At 40.3% G+C, this 21,059-nt stretch overlaps 2 protein-coding genes across 2 annotated transcripts in view; both read left to right on the forward strand.

Moving 5' to 3' along the window:
* The first annotated feature begins 5,187 nt into the window (after positions 1 to 5,187).
* On the forward strand, positions 5,188 to 17,919 carry TMEM35A (transmembrane protein 35A). Its single transcript, XM_012767406.2, has 2 exons — positions 5,188 to 5,460; positions 16,149 to 17,919. The coding sequence occupies exons 1-2, from the start codon at positions 5,341 to 5,343 to the stop codon at positions 16,530 to 16,532; spliced, it is 504 nt and encodes a 167-aa protein (XP_012622860.1). The 5' UTR covers positions 5,188 to 5,340; the 3' UTR covers positions 16,533 to 17,919.
* Positions 17,920 to 19,381: 1,462 nt separating this feature from the next.
* Positions 19,382 to 21,059, forward strand: part of CENPI (centromere protein I) — a 66,970-nt gene continuing 65,292 nt past the window's right edge. Inside the window, exon 1 of the mRNA XM_012767408.3 lies at positions 19,382 to 19,484. The gene's annotated coding sequence lies outside the window, so the exon portion shown is untranslated. The remainder of the gene's footprint in view (positions 19,485 to 21,059) is intronic.

The raw sequence follows: 21,059 nt of genomic DNA on the forward strand, positions 1-21,059 counted from the left end.
GTGGTGGTGAATAAAATGGGCTTTTGGTTTCAGATCAACCTGGGTTTTAAATCTCAGCTCAGAAACATATAGGTATTTAATTTTGAGCAAGTTACATAATCAAAAAAGGCTAATAATAATAGTTCCTACTTTGGGGTGTTACTGTCAGGAATGAATGAGATTATGTATGTAAAACACAATGAAACTTAACACATGGTAAGCCTCCAATAATTGATAGTATTCAACTAACTAAAAGCATTCTCACCAGAGTAAAGGACAAAGCTAGGTTGGTGGCATTTACAAGTACTTCATAGTGTTCTGAATAACCAGTATTATCTTTAGATCTGAGCAAGAGAGGCTACTGCCCTGGGGTTCACGCTTTACAGGATACCTCATATTACAAATACTCAAATTGATTAAAGAAGACATGGGTACTTGTGTCACTCGGTATCCAGTGCTCACTGTTGACACAGCACAAAACATAACCCTAAATTTCTGCTCTCATGATTAACATCATTCAAACTTAAGGGGAATACTTCTTATCTCTTGCTCTATGTACTTGAAACAAAAGGCAAATGTATCCATATGCCATGAAGGTTTGTGAGTTATGTTGTTGCTAATGTCAGACACTGCTTGAGAGTACAGAGGGAATCTGAGTAGCAGAAGTGTTTAGTAAGAGAAAAGACAAATTAACTTGTCAAATCCTTTCTCTCTCAATAGTAATAGATTCTTCCATAACAATGATTGTTTCCCAATGGTAACAAGCATGGGCTTTCTTGCTTCTCTTTGTGTTCCAATTCATGATTCCCTGACTTGTGCTAAGTAGGCCTCCATTTTATACTCTTGCCCCAGGACAGGCAAATATTAAAAGCTGGCCTGTAGCTGATACAGTATGATGTGAAAAAGAAATGAAGTATAACTATTGGAAGGGAGACAGAAATTGCCATTATTTGCAGTTGATTTGTTTGTCTATCCAGAAAACACCCAAGGGAATCAATTGAAACACTCATAAATTTAACAAGAGAGTTCAAAAAAGAGTTCAGCAAAGTGGCTGAAGAACAATCAATAGCTTTCCTGTGCGCCAGCAACAACCAGTTAGAAGATATAATGGGGGGAAAATGATTCATGATGACCAAAAAATAGCATAAAATCCCTAGGAATAACTCTTCAAAAATACATAGGCTCTACACAAAGAAAACAGGGATATTTGTATATCTCTCAGCAACTAGGATTTGAATAAATGGAAATGCATACTCTATTCCTGGATGAGAAGGCTAAATTTTGTAAGACATCAATTTTTAAAAATTCATTACATGTTTAATTCAATCTAGTCAAAATTCAAAGTTATTTCACCTTGATAAAGTGTTTCTAAAGTTTACATAAAAGAATAAATAAGGGGGAATGACAAAGAAATTTTTGAAAAAGAATAATGTTGGGAGAGTTGGCTTATAAGATATTAAAATATATACATAAGTTATAATGCATAAAATGTATATCTTCTGATGCTGGGTACTAAAAAATGAAAAAAATTAAAATAAAAAATATTTTTAAAAACCTAAAGAACATTGTAGTGCTGTCACAAGAATCAACAAACAAATCAGTGGAGCAGAACACAAAGTCTTGAAACTGACCTAGTAAAAAGACAAGAACCTGATATACAATAAAGGAAGCATCACAAACTAATGAGGACAGAATTACTCAATAGTGTTAAATGTAAAAAAAAAAAAGGCATAAAATAGATTTAAGAAAATATAGGCAAATGTTTAATCTTGAGATTGGGAAGGATTCTCTAAACATAAAAGCAATGGGAAAAGATCATAAGAGTCTTGCTTGGTTTAACTCCATCAAATTTATTGGCAAACTGGTAAAATAGTTAAAACAAATGATTGATGTCACTATGCTCTAAAGAGCTCTTATGAATCAATCCAAGAACACCAAATACTCAAAATAAAATTGAAAAAAGGACATAAACAGAAGATAACCAATAAATATATGAAAAAAGTTCTAAGATGCTAATAATGAGATACAAATTTTAAATGAATGAAATTGGTGAAGATGAAAAACACAATGAAATTCTCAATGCAGATGTGATGTGGTGATGCCCATACGCTCTCCTATACTGCTGATAGGAGGGTAAATTTCTTTTCTGAAAAGCCCTTTGATAATGTGTAGCAAGAATCTTTTAAATATTCATATCTTTCAAATGAATTAAAGAAGCAGCAGCAACAAACTGAGAAACAACACAGGTTTAAGTTGAACACCACAAGTGTCAGCCCTGTTCTGGATTCAGGGAGCTACTCTACTCCTTGCTCAGTTTCCTCATTCATAAAAACAAAAAGAGAATTCATACTACTAATCTCACAATATATGTAAGTCACTTAGCACAGTATCTGGCATCCTCTAAGTGATAACTAAATGTTAGCTATTATTAAAATGGATATATATGGATATATATGTGTATATGTATATGTATAAAAAGTTTATAATTTTGACCCATTCAACTTCTAGGAACTTATCGTAAAGAAAAAATCAGGTATCCAGAGAAAGATTGGTATATAAGGATGTATATTACATTTTTATTGGTAGAAGTAAAATTCATGGTAACAACATCATTATCTAGCAATAGGAAAATGAATGAGAATTATAGCATATTCAAATGATGCTAAAGTATTATATAATCATTAAAAATGATTTTTGAAGACACTGTAATAATGAGGGAAAACAGTAACAATAAAAAAGGTATAAAACTGACTAGTAGGATCAAATTCTGAAAACCTAATTTATTAATTTATATATGTTTTATTTAGGCTGGGCATGATGACTCATGCCTGTAATCCCAGCACTTTGGAAGGCCAAGGCAAGAGGATGGCTTGAGGCCAGGAGCTTGAGACCATCCTGGGTAACATAGTGCGACCCTGTCTCTACAAAAAAATTTTTTAAATTAGCTGGGCCTGGTGGTATGCACCTGTAGTCCCAGCTACTCCCAAGGCTGAGGAAGAAGTATTTCTTGAGCCTGGGAGTTTGAAGTTGCAGTGAGCTATGATCGTTTTTTGCCACTGCACACCAGCCTGGACAACAGAGTGAGACCTTGTCTCGTTAAAAAAAAAAAAAAGAAGAAGAAAAAAAAAAGAAAAAAAGAAACAACCCCCCAAAAAAACACATTTTGTTCATAGACAAGCATTTAAGAAAAAGATCAATTGAAATATTGATCATTAAAAATGTTAACAATGTTTATCTCTTCATGGTGGGATCATGAGTTATTTTTCCCTCATATTATTCAGTATTTTACACATTTTTAAAATGAATATGCAGGGGGGAGGGGAGAAAAAAATGAATATGCATTATTCCCATTATTGTGTAATTTAAAAGGAAAAATGTCTTATATATATATCTTTAATGATCAGTTGCTTAACTGTATGAATAGGCTTCTCTAAGTGCTCATTTTACTGCCATATTCAAAGTAGAACATTTGGAAAACAAATTATAAAGATAAACATTTCATTTCATATATTCTTTCTAGTCTTTGTTTCTATGTATATAAGAAAAAGTTCTAATAAATCCTACTGTTTACTATACAACAAGCCCATTGGGAGCAGGGCCTATGCTTCATTTGTCTGTGTGTTCCTACAGTGTCAAAATTCACTTGTACGCACATTATAGGTGCTCAGTAATTTATCAGTTGTATCATAATCCAAAGTCTAAAAATGTTTTATCATGATGTAAATGATTGCTAAATCTTAGTGTTACCACTCCCATAAGTATTTGCATTTAAATTCATCGATTTTTCCCCCAACAAAGATTTATTAGGATCTGGTGCACAAAAGCCATTGTTCTAGGTGCTCTAGGGGATATATAGAAGTGGTTCCTGCCTTTTAAATGCTTATAATCTAATTGTACAGAGGATGTTATGCTAGACACTGTGTTCGGCAACTTACATGGAATTCTTACCACAAACCTTTGAGGCAGAATTTTCATGCACATTTTATAAAAGTGGAAATGGAGGCACAGCTAAGTTAAGTGACTTATCCAAGTTCATATAGCTAGCGGCAGATCTGGAATTCAAAGCCTGGACCTTCTGGGTCTGGCAGTGTGTGCGCGCACAAGTGCAAATTTACAGTGCTAAGCAATTTTAGGTAACTGCCATACTAATTGTACAAAATATTATAGGAGAGGCAGCAGAGCAATGGTTAAGAGCCTGGACTCTAGAAATGACTGTCTAGGTTTGAATCCTGGCTCTCCACTTACTAGCTGTATACTCTTTGGCAAGTTACTTAACTTCCCTGGGCCTCAATGTTTCCATCCATAACATGGATCCATAACTAGGATCCATACCTAGTCCAGAGTGTTTCTTTAATGATTAAGTGACACATTCAATAAAACATAACTACTGCTGGAAAAAAAGATTGAATAAGTTAATGCAAATGTCTAGCACCAAGTAAACAGTCAACAAAAATATTGATTATTGCTCTAGAAAATTGTAGGAGGGAGAAATCATATCCAGCTGAGAATGGACCAGAAAAGGCTTTATGGAGGAGATAACATTGAAGAAAAGGTTGAATTCTAACAAAGAGCGATGGGGGGGATCAAAGGTAGGAGAGGTGGAAAGGCTCAGGTTGTATGGGACCATGAGTAGATAGATAGGGGTGGCACCTGGCAGTGGGAGCTATTGAAAGTTAAATCTCCAAAGAGAGATAGGGGTCAACATTTGAAGTGCCTTGAATGCCAAATTTAAAACTCTAGAGTTAACCATTGGGTATGGGAGCTGTTAAAATTTTTGAAGAAGAGGAAAATAAACCCTTCTTGAGCAGCAATCAAGCCTGACAGCTTTGCAATTTTGTCCTTGAGCCGCTGTCAACTTCAGAAACTAACAACTGTCTGAGAAGTAACGTTTTGATTGAAGGAAAGGGAGGAGAGGTGAGAAAAAGTGAGTGAATAACTGAACAACGACAGGTGGGATGGGGAGATGAAAAGTGCACCTGGTGGGAAGTGATAGAAAGGCGGTCCTAACAATTCCTCATTCCAGGGGCCGCTCAATGACTGAACTGAAAGCACAACCTACCTTCTCCCCGTTTAAGATTTGAAGTTTCCGCCTCAGTTGAGGACTTCCTTTAACTTCGAGACTGTCTTTTTGGCCTGTGAGGAGCAAGCGTAGGGCATTAGGACCCAGCGATTGTTGTAGTGAGAGTGGTTGAATCTCAATCTCTCAATTTTTCTCTCGAGCTCCCTCCTCTCCCTTTGTCATTCTAGCTGGCTGCAGCCTCCGCAGCGTCCCTCCAGCTCTCCCTGTGCTAATTGCTTGCGCCTTAGACAGATCGGGTGCGCAAAGCAGAAGGATTAGTTGGGACCTGCCTTGGTGACTCCATGGCATCCCCCAGAACCGTAACTATCGTGGCCCTCTCAGTGGCCCTGGGACTCTTCTTTGTTTTCATGGGGACCATCAAGTTGACCCCCAGGCTCAGCAAGGATGCCTACAGTGAGATGGTAAGTGAAACAAACGGGTGATGAGGAGCGCACCCCCATGGGACTGCGTGCACCTCTCCCCTTCTTTCCTTCTCCATCTCCGGTCCCATTCCCTTAACCCCTAACCCCACCCCGGACCTTCTCCCCAACAACTTTGCAGCTCCGAAAGAGCAGCTGGGCAAGAGCGCTTTTATTTGTGGGCTATGCTGTTCTGGAGCTACGGAATGCCAGTTGGGGGAGGGGTTGCCCAGCGAGTACCCCTCACCCCAGGTAAACCAGAAGGCTGAGACCCGGGTAGCACCTGTCTTTGGCAGGAGCCCTTCCTTCCCTCCTTCCAGCACACGCCCAAAGTCTGGGCAACCAGTCTGTAAGTCTGATTCTTTCCCTCGGAGCTAAGAGTTTAGCAAGCTGGAGAGTTTATTTATTTTAGGGCAGAACAAAGGGTTTGAAAGAGGGAAAGAGCTGGGGAGAATGGGCTACTAAAACAAGCAATTTGTACGGGCTGGCTAGGTATTCCTCATCCCAGGCAGAGAGCTGATAGTATTCCTCTAGCTGCCTGGATGTGTATCTGGATTCTTGAGACAAAGCAGTCTTGGCTCAAATAAAGGTCACTGAGCTTCTGCTTCTTCCTCTTCTTTCACGGGAGAACTGGATGTTTTGTTTTATTTTGTTTTGTGTGTAGGCTAATCTACAAAATCTTCAAAGTCTGCCTTTTCTCTCATGCAAAACAGTCCATAATCCTCAGATTGCCTCCTGTGGATGCTGAGGGCCAGGCCCTCTGCAGGTTTTCCCCTCTGCAGAGTTGGAATCACCAAAGGTGACTGGCCAAAACATCTCTGCAACCTGGGGGCTGGGCTGCTTTCCCCTGTTGGGCGTGATGAGGACTTGCTCTTATGCTGTGGAATACTAGAAGATGGCAAGGGATGTTTCCAGCACTTTCGGTCTCTGGCCTCTCCCCCTGTCACTTGTCTCTTCCTTTCCCCGCCCCAGCTGAAGAGACGGTGCTTCTCGAAGCCTTTGCCAGACTGCCAGTAATGGGAGGGAGCACATTACTGGTCCCTCAAGGTCAAGAAGGAAAGGAGCTTAGGAGAGGAACAGAAGGGGAGAAAGTAAAGAGGCAAAGGGGACTGACTCCCTGTGAGGGCTGAGGCAGAGAGGAATAGCTTCACACGTTGAAAGGAATTACTAGCTCTCCTGAAGCCACTGCAGAGCTTTCCAGGGCCCCTCAACATGAGCTGCAAATGGATGGAGACTGGCAAATTGTAGATGCTCAGAAAATGTTTGCAGGCAGCTCTGGCTTCTGTCTTGGGGTTTGAGCTGGAGCTTTCCGTTTCTTCCTTACCACAGGATCACCCTGCGATGGGGGAGGGTAGCTGGGACTCAAGGGCTTAGGTCTGGCCCCACTGGCAAATCGTAATATGCTTCTCCTTCTCCCCACCCCTCCTCCCAGCACGTTGACCAGATGGAATTGAAATCAGGTCAAAATGAGTATCCAAGGCAGCCTGCATTGGGGAGGGAAGGGGCGGGGTGGGGTAGCAGAAGCATATCAAAGGGTTTAAAGAGGTTGGGGCAGAAAGACAGGGTGGAGGGGAAATGCCACTATATTTTTGCCTTGGCAGTAGTAGTTTGGTGTTAGAATATAAATAAATAAATATGTTCTTGCTTTACTTTTTATATGTACATGTATTTAAATATGTGTGTGTGTGCGCACTGTAGGCATTTGTAAGCTTCCCCTTGCCTTAGGCACATAGTACCCATCTTTAGTATGTCTCCTGCCCTCCAGACCTTGGTCAGCTGCTTTAGAGGACCCCTAGGCTGCACCCTACAGTGTTAGGCTCTGCAACTAAGATGGAGTCACCGGGAAGCTTCCTACCAGCTTAGCAGGAGCTCACAAGGAAGACCAGCCACAAATGGGTTTACAGTAGGTTTCTTCCTAGGGAATGGAGCTGTCTATTGCAGCCTAATGAAAGGCAGAAGAAACAAATATGAAGATTTCATATCATACATAGGAACATATTTAAATAGGTATAATCTAATACAGCAGTATAGAACCATTGTGTGTGTATGTATGTGTACACTTCTGTGCTTCTGTGCTCAGGGGCATCTGGAAGGAATGGAAAGACTATAACTAGGAAGTAGACATCACAGTCACTTGAAGCTTGAAGAAGATTTCAGACTGCCCTTTTCCAGGGTCCCCTCCTGCATTGAGCATCAGGCCATAGACTAGAGATGGCTCTCTAGCATAGAGCCTACTGCATAATGCCTAGTCTTGGCCCAACTTTATTCTCAAACCCATAGGAAAGGGGAGGAAATTCAGTTCTAGCACAAAGAAGGTGCTCAATATATATTTGTGGAATGGATGGGTGAATGAATGAGTCATTGTAGTATTGCCTTGGCCAGTCACCACCCTTCAGATTTCTCTGGTTGGCTCTTGATTATGTAGTTCAGGAGCCATTTCTTGCTTCTTAGAAGGGGACCACAGTCCCTCAGAACCCCAACTCTACATAAGCTAGGATGATTATATAGGATTTTCTGTTTTCCATTTAGGAGTGATTCCTCTGCATTGATGGGTTAGTCATGTATTGACTACAGTGGCATTTTTTATAGGATCTCAAAGTGTTGTTGTTGTTATCGTTTTAAGATTATTTGTTCTTTAAAGCATCTCTGTGAGGTAGATTTATCTTATTAGTTATTCTTATTTTACTGAAGTAGAGTAACTTTAATGATGTATCCAAGGCTGGTAGGGTAAACTGTTGTCAGAGCAGAGATTAGAAACCAAGCCCATGACTCAATAATCCCAGTAGAGGGGTCATTAATAGTTAAAACTGTTGGGTCTTTATGGATGCCAGAGCCTATAACTGATTCTTGAAAATATCTGACACATTCTTCACTCTGTTTTGTACCAGTTTAACTGCCCAATCCATGTTTAGGGTTTTGCTTTACTTCAAAACCAATTTTTCAAATTTAGATGTTTAAAAAATTTTCCCTTTTATTGCTTTTCTGCTAACTATATTTTTTCTTGTCTAAAACCATTGGTATTATGCTTAGGTGTTACCCCTTCCATGGAGAATCACTGCTAAAAACCAGACAAATAACTATGAGCTTTTCTCCTGTCTCTACTGGAGAAGCCAGGAAAGGTTAGTGGAAAGAGTGAAGGCTTTGAAGTTATAAAGGCTGGGATTTAGGTCCTGGTACTCTTGGTGTTTCTTTATTCATAAAATGAGGATCAGAAACCTAAGAAGGTTGTAAATATTGACTGAAATTACATGTAAAAGTATCTGGTACAGTGTTTGCTATAGTAGGTGTTCAAGAAATGCTCTGGGTGATTATGGTAAGTAATTATATTTTACGCAGTGGTTTCCTAACTAATTTGAATGGCCAGCTTAAGGGATTGAAATCAAGCATTTAAAAGAACAAAGATGCTATTTTCATGCACACTGGTGAACAGATCTTTTTGCAATCAGCTAATATTGAAAAATCCACACTTGCTGCTTTGTAATGCACAGTGGATCCCATGCAGAACTTCCAGATGCATTTCTGAATAGCCCATTTGGCGTGTGTTGTCCCATACTCCTCCAGATTTAGCAAGTATCATTATAGAGTACTCTAAATCCCACGTGAATTCAACATGACTGGCCACTCCTTTGACTAAATGCCTTCATCAGTTCACTTGAAATTGGGAGACAGCACTTACAAGTGCTGGTAAGCAGTTTCCTGGTAAGCATATGTCCTAGGAACATAAGAATGTTGACTTGCTTGAAATGTGGTATTTAGCTTTTTGTAGTAGTAGTTTCATCCTGTAAACACAGGAGGCCACATAAAGAAAGGTAAGAAAACATCAAAATCCTGTCACAATAAATATAAGTGATTTGGGCCCTGAGGAAGATGGGCAAGCCACTGATTCCTTGCATCCCCCTATAGTGAAGGTTTGTTAATTTGATTGATTTGCTTATCTGTAGTTAAATGCTCTCTTGTTTGTATAAACCTGAGAAAACAGTCCCAACATGTTTGGGCAGTTTGTTTAATGTTAGTAGGTAATCTTTTAAGCTTCCAATCACTGCCATTAATTGCTTTCCAATCAGATTTTAAGATATTAATAATAATTCGCTGATGCTTAAACTGCTCTTTGAAGACCAGGGGGTGGCTCGTGCCTGTAATCCCAACACTTTGCGAGGCTGAGATGGGAGGATAGCCTGAGGCCAGGAATTGGAGACCATAGTAGACTGCTCTTTGAAGTGGTACAGTATGTTTGTTCTCTTAGAGAGGAAACTGAGACCCTGAGATGTGAAGTGACTGCTTTGTTCACACAGCCTGTAATGACAAGCTAAGCTACTACTTCAGGTTTGGAGCTTAAGTTGGGGAGCTTGTAGTTTTCCAGTATGGCTAACAGCTGAGTTTCAGAGTGATTTCTGACTGACAGTAGGAGTCAGACTTTTTTGCCCTAAGATGCAGTCCTGAATAGTGGGACCAGGCTTGCCAGCTTCCTCTTTTGATGGACATTATATGAAAGTGGGAAGTAGAATTACTTAAAAGGTATTTACCATTCATATGGATATTTGGCAATCAAACATTATGGCTTTTTATTGCAGTTAAACAATGATGTATAATTCACATGTGGCTTTATTTCCTACAGAGATTCAGAGAAATCATACATGAGTCAGTAAATTTTGCAGCACTTATGTAGGCTTTATGGTTTAAGATAGCAACCAGGCTGAGATTTTTAGCCAAAATATATTTTTGTCAGTTCTTTCTTCTGCTTTCATATAGTTTTTTCCCTATACATTTGATTGAAGTTTAACATATATACTGAAACATGCACTATGTGTACAGCTCAAGGAATTTTTAATACTCTCATGTAATTTTTAATACTCTAGCACCCCTATCAAGAAACAGCACATGACCAGCACCCCAGAAACCTTCCTCATGGCCCCTTCCAGTTACTACTCTCTCCAAGGGTAATTACTATCCTGACTTCTAACAATATAAATTAGTTTTACCTGATTTTGAACTTTATGTAAATGAAATTATACAGTATATTAACCATTTTGTTTCTATTACCTAATGGGCATAAGTGAATTTAAAGTGGACCAAACCACTTGCCCTCTGTTTCCATTTTGTCCTGTTAGCTAGCTTGGGTTGGTTATCAAGTCTAATCAAAAATGAATATTATTTGACAGTTTTGAGCTGTTCAAGTTTAATGTCATTAATATGGGATTATGGGCCCTGAAGTGTTTTGAAGAATAAGTAACAAAAAGGAAAAAAAAAAGGTATGACAAAGAGAGGCTCCATATGCTTTTGACTCATGTCTGAATCATATGTCCTCATTCCACAAGAATGGACCTGCTTGATTCATCACTATTATTAAAATAATTACTGCAGCTTCAAATGTATAGATTTCTAATTGTGTGGTTCATTAGTGATAAAATGTGTGCGTGTGTGGCCCTCAGTTGATGCTATGACACTTTGATTCTTTGACTAAATCTCTAAAATACTCATTTAATTTACAAAATGGGAAACTAAGGTAATAAAATACTTAATAATTTTCTCCAAGCAATTTAGGGGCAAAACTGAAATTGGAATTTGACTTAAGAATCCAGTCCAAGGATATTGCTGGATGATTGCCTTTGATTGAAGGGATTTGAAACATTTGACTAAACCCTTCTCTTTCTTTCTTCCTTTCCCTATAAAGAAACTATGGTTTCAGCGTCTGGGTCATTGCAATGGAAAGAAAACAGATCTAACAAAGTGAATTGCAAGAGCCTTTTGGGAAAGTGAATCCATCAACTCTATTCTTACTATCAGTACAATTAAAGTCTTTAGAGACCTAGTTACTATAGACTCAAGACATGTGACCCTTCTATTGTTAAACTTGAGGTGGCCTGGAACAAGCATAATGAGGAAGCTGGCAATAATAGAACTCTTTTGATGTCTCTATCCTACTCCACAGGAGAAAGATAAATGGCTTCCTATAATGTCAAGACCCATCCAAGTTTAGTCTCATCTGTAATAAACTAAACATTCCCTGTCTGGAGTCCTGGAGAATAAATCCTATCTGTACCTACTCAGCTTTGAACTAAAGATTTGATAAAATGGCTTATCCACATGCAGTTTCCTCTTGAGAAAAGGAAAGAAAGAGGCAACAGCTGCATAAAAATATCCACAGCTGCAGTTTAAGAGATTTCCTAAACAACTGAAAAAGGAATATACAGTTACACCAAGTGGAGAGAAAAAAAATCACTGAGGTTGTAGGAACTTGATTTAAAGACCTGGAATTTGGCCCTAGGCTACAGCTTCCACTATAGTATAGATAAGAATCTATTCTTGAATGATGGGGGATTAGCCAAAAAAGGAGCTCTTTCAGAAGTCACTCAGCCAGCATCTGGAAGTCTTGGCTCTGAACTGACTGTAAGAAACTCACCTTGCTTCCTGTGTTCATCACATCAGAAGCTTACACTTAGGATTTAGGAATTGCCTCTTGAGAAACTTTGTGTTGCTAATTAGAAATGACCCCTACTTAAAAGTGTTAAGGAAGCCTCCCCCCCGTCTAGATTTTTTTCCCTAAGGTTTCCCAGCTACTAGTATTAGAGTGCAGAGCTGGAGGGCGTAGGCAGGTGGTCTGTATTTAGATTAATAGTGGAAAGAAAGTGGCAGGCTTCTCACCACCACCAGGTGCCTTAAACCCTCAGCTCGGCTCTGCTCCGCACAGATCTGGCTCGCTTTAGCCCAGGGATTTACTCTGCTTACTGTCCATCCTCTTTCCTAATTTCTCTCTGAAAATCCCCTATTTAACCTAAGTTGAGAGAGGGAGGAAGAACACCTAACACTTTGTATTTCCTTATATGCTCAGGAACAGAGTAGGGACTAAGGTGAGGCAAAATTTTAAATAAAGATTGTGTCTGACAGGGAGAGGGTTAGGGAGAGGTGAGTGAGGCAGCGTTGTGTGAGTGTAGAATCGGAGCCTGCCTTTATTTAAAATTTTGATATCTTGTTTATCATGGGTATTATTTACCTTGATTAATGAATGTCTGTGGTACCTTTTTAAATTTTTCACCCAAAGCAAGTAACCTCTCCTTAGTCCAGGCCCTGCTCAGGAAAATGAGGCTCAGAGAGCTCAAATAATTTGCTCATGAACACCAAACTAGAAAGAGGCAGAGCTGGGATTTGACGCCAAGTTTGTTTGGATCCAAACCCATGTTTTTTTTCACTAAACCATTAGTCTTTTAACAGTCCTCATAGAGGATTATCTTGTGCCACTTATGATAATTAATCCATGAAATAAAGGTGCATTCACTTGTCCAGATGTGAAAGAAATGATTTAACATTTGTTCCTAACCTAGAGTGTGTGAACACTATTTTAAGTGCCAGTTGCTTCTGAGAGGTCAAGTTGGCTTTCTGCCTGATTCTCGTCTTGCATTTGGCACTTTTGACTGTTGTTTTTAAAACTCCTGTTGGTGTCCATGACCCCATCTCTCCTGGTTTTCCTCTTGCTTTTCTGATCATACTTTCTTCTATCTGCTTTGTAGACTCCCTTTCTCTTCCCGTTTCTTTTTTCTTTTTCTTCTTTTTTTTTTTTTTTTTTTTGAGACAGAGTCTCACTCTGTTGCCCGGGCTAGAGTGCCGTGGTGTCAGCCTAGCTCACAGCAACCTCAAACTCCTGGGCTCAAATAATCCTTCTGCCTCAGCCTCCCGAGTAGCTGGGACTACAGGCATGTACCACCATGCCCTGCTAATTTTTAAATATATTTTTAGTTGGCCAATTAATTTCTATTTTCAGTAGAGACAGGGTCTCACTCTTGCTCAGGCTGGTCTCGAACTCCTGACCTTGAGCGATCCTTGCACCTCGGCCTCCCAGAGTGCTGGGATTACAGGCTTGAGGCACCGTACCAGGCCTCACTTCCCATTTCTTAACTGTCACACATTTTTTCCCATCGTATATACTGATGACTATCTATCAATTCTCTTTTAGCTCAGACTTCTCTTACTGAGCTGCTTAACAGTAATCTCCATGTAGATATCTTAGAGATACTTCAACTTAAACCCTCAAATTGAGTTTCTCATTCCTTCCTGATTCCTGTCCCCACCCCCAACCTGTACCTTCTGATATAGACCCATACTTGGAGAATGGTAACACCTGTCTATCCAGGCACCCAAGCCAGAGACCTGACAATCTTTCTTCACTCTTCCCTTTCCTGCAGTGTCCATATCCGATAAGACAGCAAGTTCTGTTGATTTTTGCTTTCACATTATCCTCGATGCTGTCCCCTTCCCTTCCTTTTCACTGTCATTCAGCTAGTCCAGGTCTCCTACTGATGTCCTTGCTTCCAGGTATTTCTCCCCCAATCCATTCTCCACACTATTTCCACAGGGACCTCCCTTAAAAGCAAATTGATTATGTTGCTCCTTCTGGCTTATAGGACAAAGTCCAGCTCGATAACACAACAGATCTAGTTCTCCACAGGCTGACTCATATCTATCTTTCTTGTTTCATGTCTCACCTCTCTTCCTCCCTTCCCTCAACCTATGCTGAACTGAGGCAGTATTTCCAGCACACTTGTCTGTTTTGTGCTCTAGGGTCTTTACTCATCCAGCTTCCTCTGCCTGCAATGCCCTTCCCTTATTGATTTTACAAATACCTGCTCTTCTTTTAAGATTCCACCCCCAATTTTCTGTCAGGATCTCGGGACATTTGACCACTCCCTCTGGTGGGCTACTATTGTACCTGCTACATAATTTTATCCATTACTCATAACACTTCATTGCACTTATGCATTTACGTATCTGTTCTTCCCCTTATAAACTTCAAGCTTTGGGACAATAGGGCGTTTGAATGATTGATATCTATATCCAGAGTACTTAGTATAGTGCCAAGCCCAAGGAGGCACTGAATGTTGCTTTAAAATACTACTTCATTGAAAAAAAAAAAGAAAAAAAGATATATTGAATGAATGAATGGATACTTAATGAAAACAAAGCAGTGGGTCAACCCAATATGATACACTTGATAAAATCTTAGCAATTTACTCCAAAATGATGATCAAGCCAATCTGCATAGTAAAAAATATGAACGATCTATTACTGTCAGGTCAATATAATTCTATTACTTTGTAATATATATAGTGATTCCCTCCTCTGTCCTTTTGATGTTTACCTTTGGGCTACTGTTGGATCTTGTATAAGACCTCTATTATATGCCATTAAGTGTGCTGCTTTATAATATTGTTTACGTATCTGTTTCCCCCAGTAGACCAAGAGCTTTTGACCCTGTCTTATTCATCTCTGTCTCTCCAATGCATAATGCATAGTAAGTGCTCAATAAATATTTGTTGAATTAAAATTAATGAACTAGGCTAACCAAACTAGGATATTATAAAGGTCTGAGGATTTATCTTAATGAACCAATGAATGAGAGAATGATTGTGTCTTTTTTTTTTTTTTTTTTTTTTTTTTTTGAGCCAGAGTCTCACTCTGTTGCCCGGGCTAGAGTGCTGTGGCACTGCTGCTGAGGTAGCTCACAGCAACCTCAAACTCCTGGGCTCAAGCAATCCTTCTGCCTCAGCCTCTCGAGTAGCTGGGACTGCAGGCATGTGCCACCATGCCCGGCTAATTTTTTCTATATATTTTTAGCTGACCAATTAATTTCTATTTTCAATAGAGATGGGGTCTGGCTCTTGCTCAGGCTGGTCTCGAACTCCTGACCTAGAGCGATCCTCCCACCTCGGCCTCCCAGAGTGCTAAGATTACAGGGGTGAGCCACCACGCCCACCCAGCCTGATTGTGTAATAACATGTTAAAGATATATAAGGTATTTATATTTGCATACATTTTTATTTTTCTATTTGCTCAGCAAACATTTATTTTTATAGATTGCATAAATATAAGCTCCAGCTAAGTTCTTTTCTGAAATATCACAGATTTCAAATTAGGGAAGTCTAAAAGTGAGGCTTTACCATACTGTGCTTTGCCTTGTTTCACTTTGCTTGGTATTAATATGCATCTGGGTTTGGACAAGACAGGCACTAGAAAATATGGTTCTGGCTAACATATACCAGTTTTTAAGGGCCCAACAAAATTTTAAAAAAATTCTTAATGTTATGATTTATAGTCAGAAACTTACTAAACTATAAAGCCAAATTCTCTGCCTTACTGCCTTTGGTGCTTAGTCCATTCAGACTGCTATCACAAAATACCATAAACTGGGTGGCTTCTAAACAACAGAAATTTATTTCTTACAGCTCTGGAAGGTGGAAAGTCTAAAATCAAGGCGCTAACAGTTTAGTTTCTAGTGAAGACCCACTTTCTGGTTCATAGATGGTACCTTCTAAAGACAGCTCTCTGGGGCCTGTTTTATAAAGGCACTAATCCCATTTATGAAGGCTCCACCCTCATGACCTAATCACCTCCCAAAGGCCCCACCTGCTAATACCATCCCCTTGGGGGCTAGGATTTCAATATATGAATTTTTTTTTTGAGGGGGGACACAAACATTCAGACCATAGCTGTGCTACTACTAAGGTTTAACTCATAGGGATCCCAGCAGGTTGCTTTTTTCTTAATTGCAGCTTTCATTTAGGGGACAAAGTGAAAAATGGGACACCCTTGGCTGGTTGGGAGGGGAATGGTAGGGAAAGAGGACCCTGCTTGTGTTTTTTCCATTCTAATGTTAAAATCATGGTTAATTCAGTGATTTCCTTATGATATTCCCACTCTAGAAACGTGCTTACAAGAGCTATGTCCGAGCCCTCCCTCTGCTGAAGAAAATGGGGATCAATTCCATTCTCCTCCGAAAAAGCATTGGTGCCCTTGAGGTGGCCTGCGGCATCGTCATGACACTTGTGCCTGGGCGTCCCAAAGACGTGGCCAACTTCTTCCTGCTCTTGCTGGTGTTGGCTGTGCTCTTTTTCCACCAGCTGGTCGGTGATCCTCTCAAACGCTATGCCCATGCGCTGGTGTTTGGAATCCTGCTCACCTGCCGCCTGCTAATTGCCCGCAAGCCTGAAGACCGATCTTCTGAGAAGAAGCCCTTGCCCGGAAGTGCCGAGGAGCAACCTTCCTTATATGAGAAGGCCCCTCAGGGCAAAGTGAAGGTGTCATAGAAAAGTGGAAGTGCAAAAAGTGGACCTTCCAGGCAGTTGCCTCCATGTCAGTGTGTGTTTTTCATTTGATTTATTTATCTTGGGGAAAGGGAAAAATATAATCTGCAAGATAATGACCCTATTGGCTTGTGTACATCTATACCCTAAAATGACTTCCCCACATTGACATTTGTGTGCCACCTTTAATCACTCTGGGGCAATTCTCACATCTTGCTGCATGTACATGTATACAGCTACTATTGAAGTGTAATTGTGAGATGGACTCCAGCAAGCATGTGACTGTGAGATTATGTGTGGGAAAATGTATTTAACTACTGTGTGTGTGTATGTGTGTGTGTGTACACTCACACATGTGCAGAGAAGGCTCTGATCTTGAACTAATCCTGCAGAAGTATCCTTCCCTTTATAGATTGATTCCAGCAAAGGCAGAATAAAATAAACCTCATATAAAGAGAATCCTACTTACTTCTGGTATAAAACAAGTGATGTATTCCCATGGTGGAGGAACTCCTCAATAGATGAAGCTGAAAACTTAAACTCACCACTTTAGGAAAAAAATTCATTTCAATTTGAGACACTGAATTACATGTAAAATTAATTAGCCCTTACCCTAACAGTTGTTTAAATTTTAAATACTCCATATTGAGTTTAATTAAAACAAAGGGTATATGCAGTCAAAAGATAGTTTAATTCTTTAAGTGATAAAATAGGAAGTTTCACCTTGCCTTTGTCTGAGTCCCATCTACTAAGTCCCTTTACTCACAGTGCGAAACTGAAATAGTAAACTTGTTACCAGACATCTTTTTCAGATTTTCTTAAGCCCAAAGCTGCCTCACATCCACTATTCTCTGCAGTTAACCAGTTTTTGGCAGCTGCTCCACTGTTGCAGTTCAGGGAGCAGGGAGCAGTCCTGTTAGAAGTCTGTGAATCGCAAACTCTAGCTGTTCTCTGAAATCATCTCAAATTTGACAAGCTGTATCTAGTGTTTCCTTGCCAAACAGATTCACTACTCCTATTGATTCTTCACTAAACTTTGCTAGTGTAAGCAGAGTTCCAAGTCATCTCCCAGGATTGTCTCCTGTACACTTCTTTATCATTCTGGTGGGTGGAGTTTAGCTGGGGGAAGGACATTTGCTATGGGTTAGTTGGATTGAGCAGTATGAAAATTCGCTTTCTTCATTACATACTGCTGTTTCTCCTTGTTAAATGTGCTTTGATGGTTTTAATATTATTGTGCCAGGGATGGGGAAAGGGGTGGGGGGTTGTGTGTGGGGTGAGTACTTATTATTGTATTTTCTTCAGTGTCATTGTTCTTGGTAATTGATAATTCTCTGTCTTATTTCTCTCATTCTTTCAAAATAAAAAATTTTTGAAATTTGGAGGAAACTGGACAAATACTGAAAGAAAGGCTCATATCAAAGGATTTAGGGTCTCTTTTTAAGTCTGGTTGAGGGAGAAGAGGAAAGAGAGGGGGTAGTATAACACTTAATATACTAATGAGGTTGCCAACTTTCCAATCTCATTTAAGTTCCCCCACATGTTTGTTATGTTAGCACACAAGACAGAAAGCCATAGAATTAGCATCCCAATACAATTTCCAATTTTGGGGAGTTCTGCTTTTTTATATTAAGTGATGCCAAAGGAAGTTAGAAAAATGATTTCAAAGAAAATTGAAGGTATAGTAAATAAAGATGAACCACTGTCTCTCACTATTATAAGTGTCCACAAAGTGGCACAAAGTTGCATTGCCACAGACTAGTCACATAAGGCAAGATATTGAACCACTCAGGGCTTCAGTTTCTTCATTTACAAAAAGAAGGGTGTTGAAGCCTTAAAATCCCTTCCAATTTACATTTCTTTGAGTCTATTAAATGATTAAAAGCATGAAAAATAACTTGAGAAAATTTCAATTTTACTAAAGAATAGCATCATAAGAAAAATTGAAGTCTCAATTTTCATGCATGATTAAATAAGAGTGTGAAACTACTCTGAAAACCATATAAATATAAGATGTGGTAAATAATCATTTCTGCTGTAGCCTTTCCCAAATACTTAAACTTTATATCTCTGTAAGATTGCAAAGTTTCCCCTTACATTTTTGTCTAAAGTTTATATGTATATTTTGGCCTCAACAGGTCATTGAGAGTCGTTAAATTTATATATTTTCTCTCTTATTCCTACTTTAATAAGAGAATAAATTAGGGACTAACCTCAAACCTCGGACTAAGCCCCTAATGCTGTTTTAGTCACTTTCTTTAAGGGCAATTGATTCCTCAAGGTTAGAATATTTACATGTTGGCAGCTAACTACTTACAAGGTGGCACAACATCTGGTTCAGAACACACATTTCTAGAAAACCTCGGAGGGTAACCGTACCCATCCTCCGTAAAAGGAGGGAAGATCCAGCCTTTCTTTTTCCTTTTGCCCTCTAGCTTCACTTGGGGAAAGTAACAAGACACTTTAAGTCTCAGCATGGAAGAAACCGCCTTTATTGTGAAATTTGCGGTTTCATATTTTCCTACAGATTCAAAATCCCGACACTTGAGGTCAGTCTGGGCAAAGTGATCACTGTGATTGATAATGTTAAATTCAAGAACCGAAACACTAATTGTCCCGTTTTACGCAAAATGATGAGGGCGAACATTATTAGAACAGTGAGAACGCCAGCCAATCAGCTGACTCCAGCAGCAACGGCCCACTCGCTGCGCGCCCCCAGGACCGGGTGGGTGGGGCAAGCCGTTCCCCGTAATTGAGTCTGCGTCAGCGTCGGCGCGCGCGCCACCTCCCGCCATAGAGCCGTACTTCAACCAATCAGGCTCCTGCAGAGTTCGCCGCTCCGCCCAGCCGCCGCCAGGGCCTCCTCAGAAGCGCATGCGTAGGGTGGGGCCTGCTCCTTTGAATCCCGGAGGCGGCATTCGGACTTCAGAGGTTTGGGGCCCAACAGTGTGTCAGGTAAGGTGCTTTTAAACACCGCGGGAAATGGACGCCCTAAGAGCGGAGGGACTTTCTTAACTTCTGAGAGCGGAAGTGTCCTGCAAGGTGTGGCTGGGGTCGGGTTTTCTGTGGTCATTTTCGCTCCCCGCTGGGGCAGGCTGTGAAAGGGATCCTCTGGTAGCGCCTCAGGGAGGGTTCAACCGGATGGGATGGGGTTAGAAGCTGCTCCCCCGCCCTTTTGTAGGACCCTAGGAAACAATTCGGAATTTGGAAACTCTTCTGGATTGGACATGCAAATTACTCTCCTGCTCTGCCTTCATCTGTTCTAGGGAGGTGGGATCTAGTGTCGTTACGATCATTCCCTTAGTTTTTCCCCTTTGAAGCTGAAAACTTAGAAATCATTCTTGGTTTTTCTTTCCTTTTTCCTACATCCAATTCTTTTATTACAGCTTGTCCAGTCTACCTCCAAAACATAGCACGAATCTAATCATTTTCCACTTCTACACTTTACACACCGTAGGCCTGGTGCAGACTACAAGTCATCCCTCATCTGGACTTCTGTAGCAGCCTTTTAATTGGTTTCTTGCCACTCCTTGACACCTAACGTTCTAGTCTTCACACTGCAGCTAAAATGACCTTTTTTTTTAGACAGAGTCTTACTCTGTTGCCCGGGCTACAGTGCCATGGCGTCAGCCTAGCAACCTCAAACTCCTGGGCTCAAGTGATCCTCCTGCCTCAGCCTCCCGAGTAGCTGGGACTATAGGCAGGAGCCACCTTGCCCGGCTAATTTTTTGTTTCTATTTTTAGTTGACTGGCTAATTTTGTTTTCTATTTTTAGTAGAGACGGGATCTCACTCTTGCTCAGGCCTGTCTCGAACTCCTGAGCTCAAGCAATCTTCCTGCCTTGGCCTACCAGAGTGCTAGGATTATAGGCGTGAGCCACCACACATCAGATGGTATATTATTCCTCTCTTTAACCCTCTCCTACCCCCATGGTTTCCTATGACACTTAAAATCTAAACTCCTTACTCTGGCCTACAAGTCCCAATATGATCTAGTCCTTGGCTACTTTTCTGATTTCATCTGTTACTACCCTTTACCTCTTTCACTCCACTCCCTGCACACTGGTGTTGCTGCTGTTTCTTTAACACAAAAAGCTTTTTATTTTATTTTATTTTAGAGACAGAGTCTTGCTCTGTCGCCAAGGGTAGAGTGCAGTGGCATCATCATAGCTCACTGCAATCTCAAACTCCTGGGCTCAAGCAATTCTCCCACTTTGGCCTCCCAGAGTGCTAGGATTACAGGCATGAGCCACTGCGCTCAGCCTCAAAGTGGTTTTTACTCTAAGGTCTTAGCATGTCTTCCTCTTCCCTGTCCATGAAATACTCTTCTACCAGATCTTCACATGGCTGGTTCCTTCTTGCATTAAAATCTCAGCTTAAAGGTCACCTCAGAGGGGCTCTCTGAACACTTATTTCAAAGTAGCTTCCTGCCCTATTTTCTATCACATCACTGTGTATTATATTCATTATTATTTACTTATTTATTGACTCTTACCCCTTCCCCCAGTGAAAGTTTCATGATAGCAGGGAC

Source organism: Microcebus murinus, chromosome X (assembly GCF_040939455.1).
Source record: "Microcebus murinus isolate Inina chromosome X, M.murinus_Inina_mat1.0, whole genome shotgun sequence".
In the NCBI taxonomy this organism is placed as follows: Eukaryota; Metazoa; Chordata; class Mammalia; order Primates; family Cheirogaleidae; genus Microcebus; species Microcebus murinus.

Excerpts from the sequence above, each read along its gene's own strand:
- TMEM35A (XM_012767406.2), top strand. The coding sequence starts at position 5,341 with ATGGCATCCCCCAGAACCGTAACTATCGTGGCCCTCTCAGTGGCCCTG. Across the intron at positions 5,461-16,148 it reads AGGATGCCTACAGTGAGATG|AAACGTGCTTACAAGAGCTA; the intron begins GTAAGTGAAACA and ends TTCCCACTCTAG.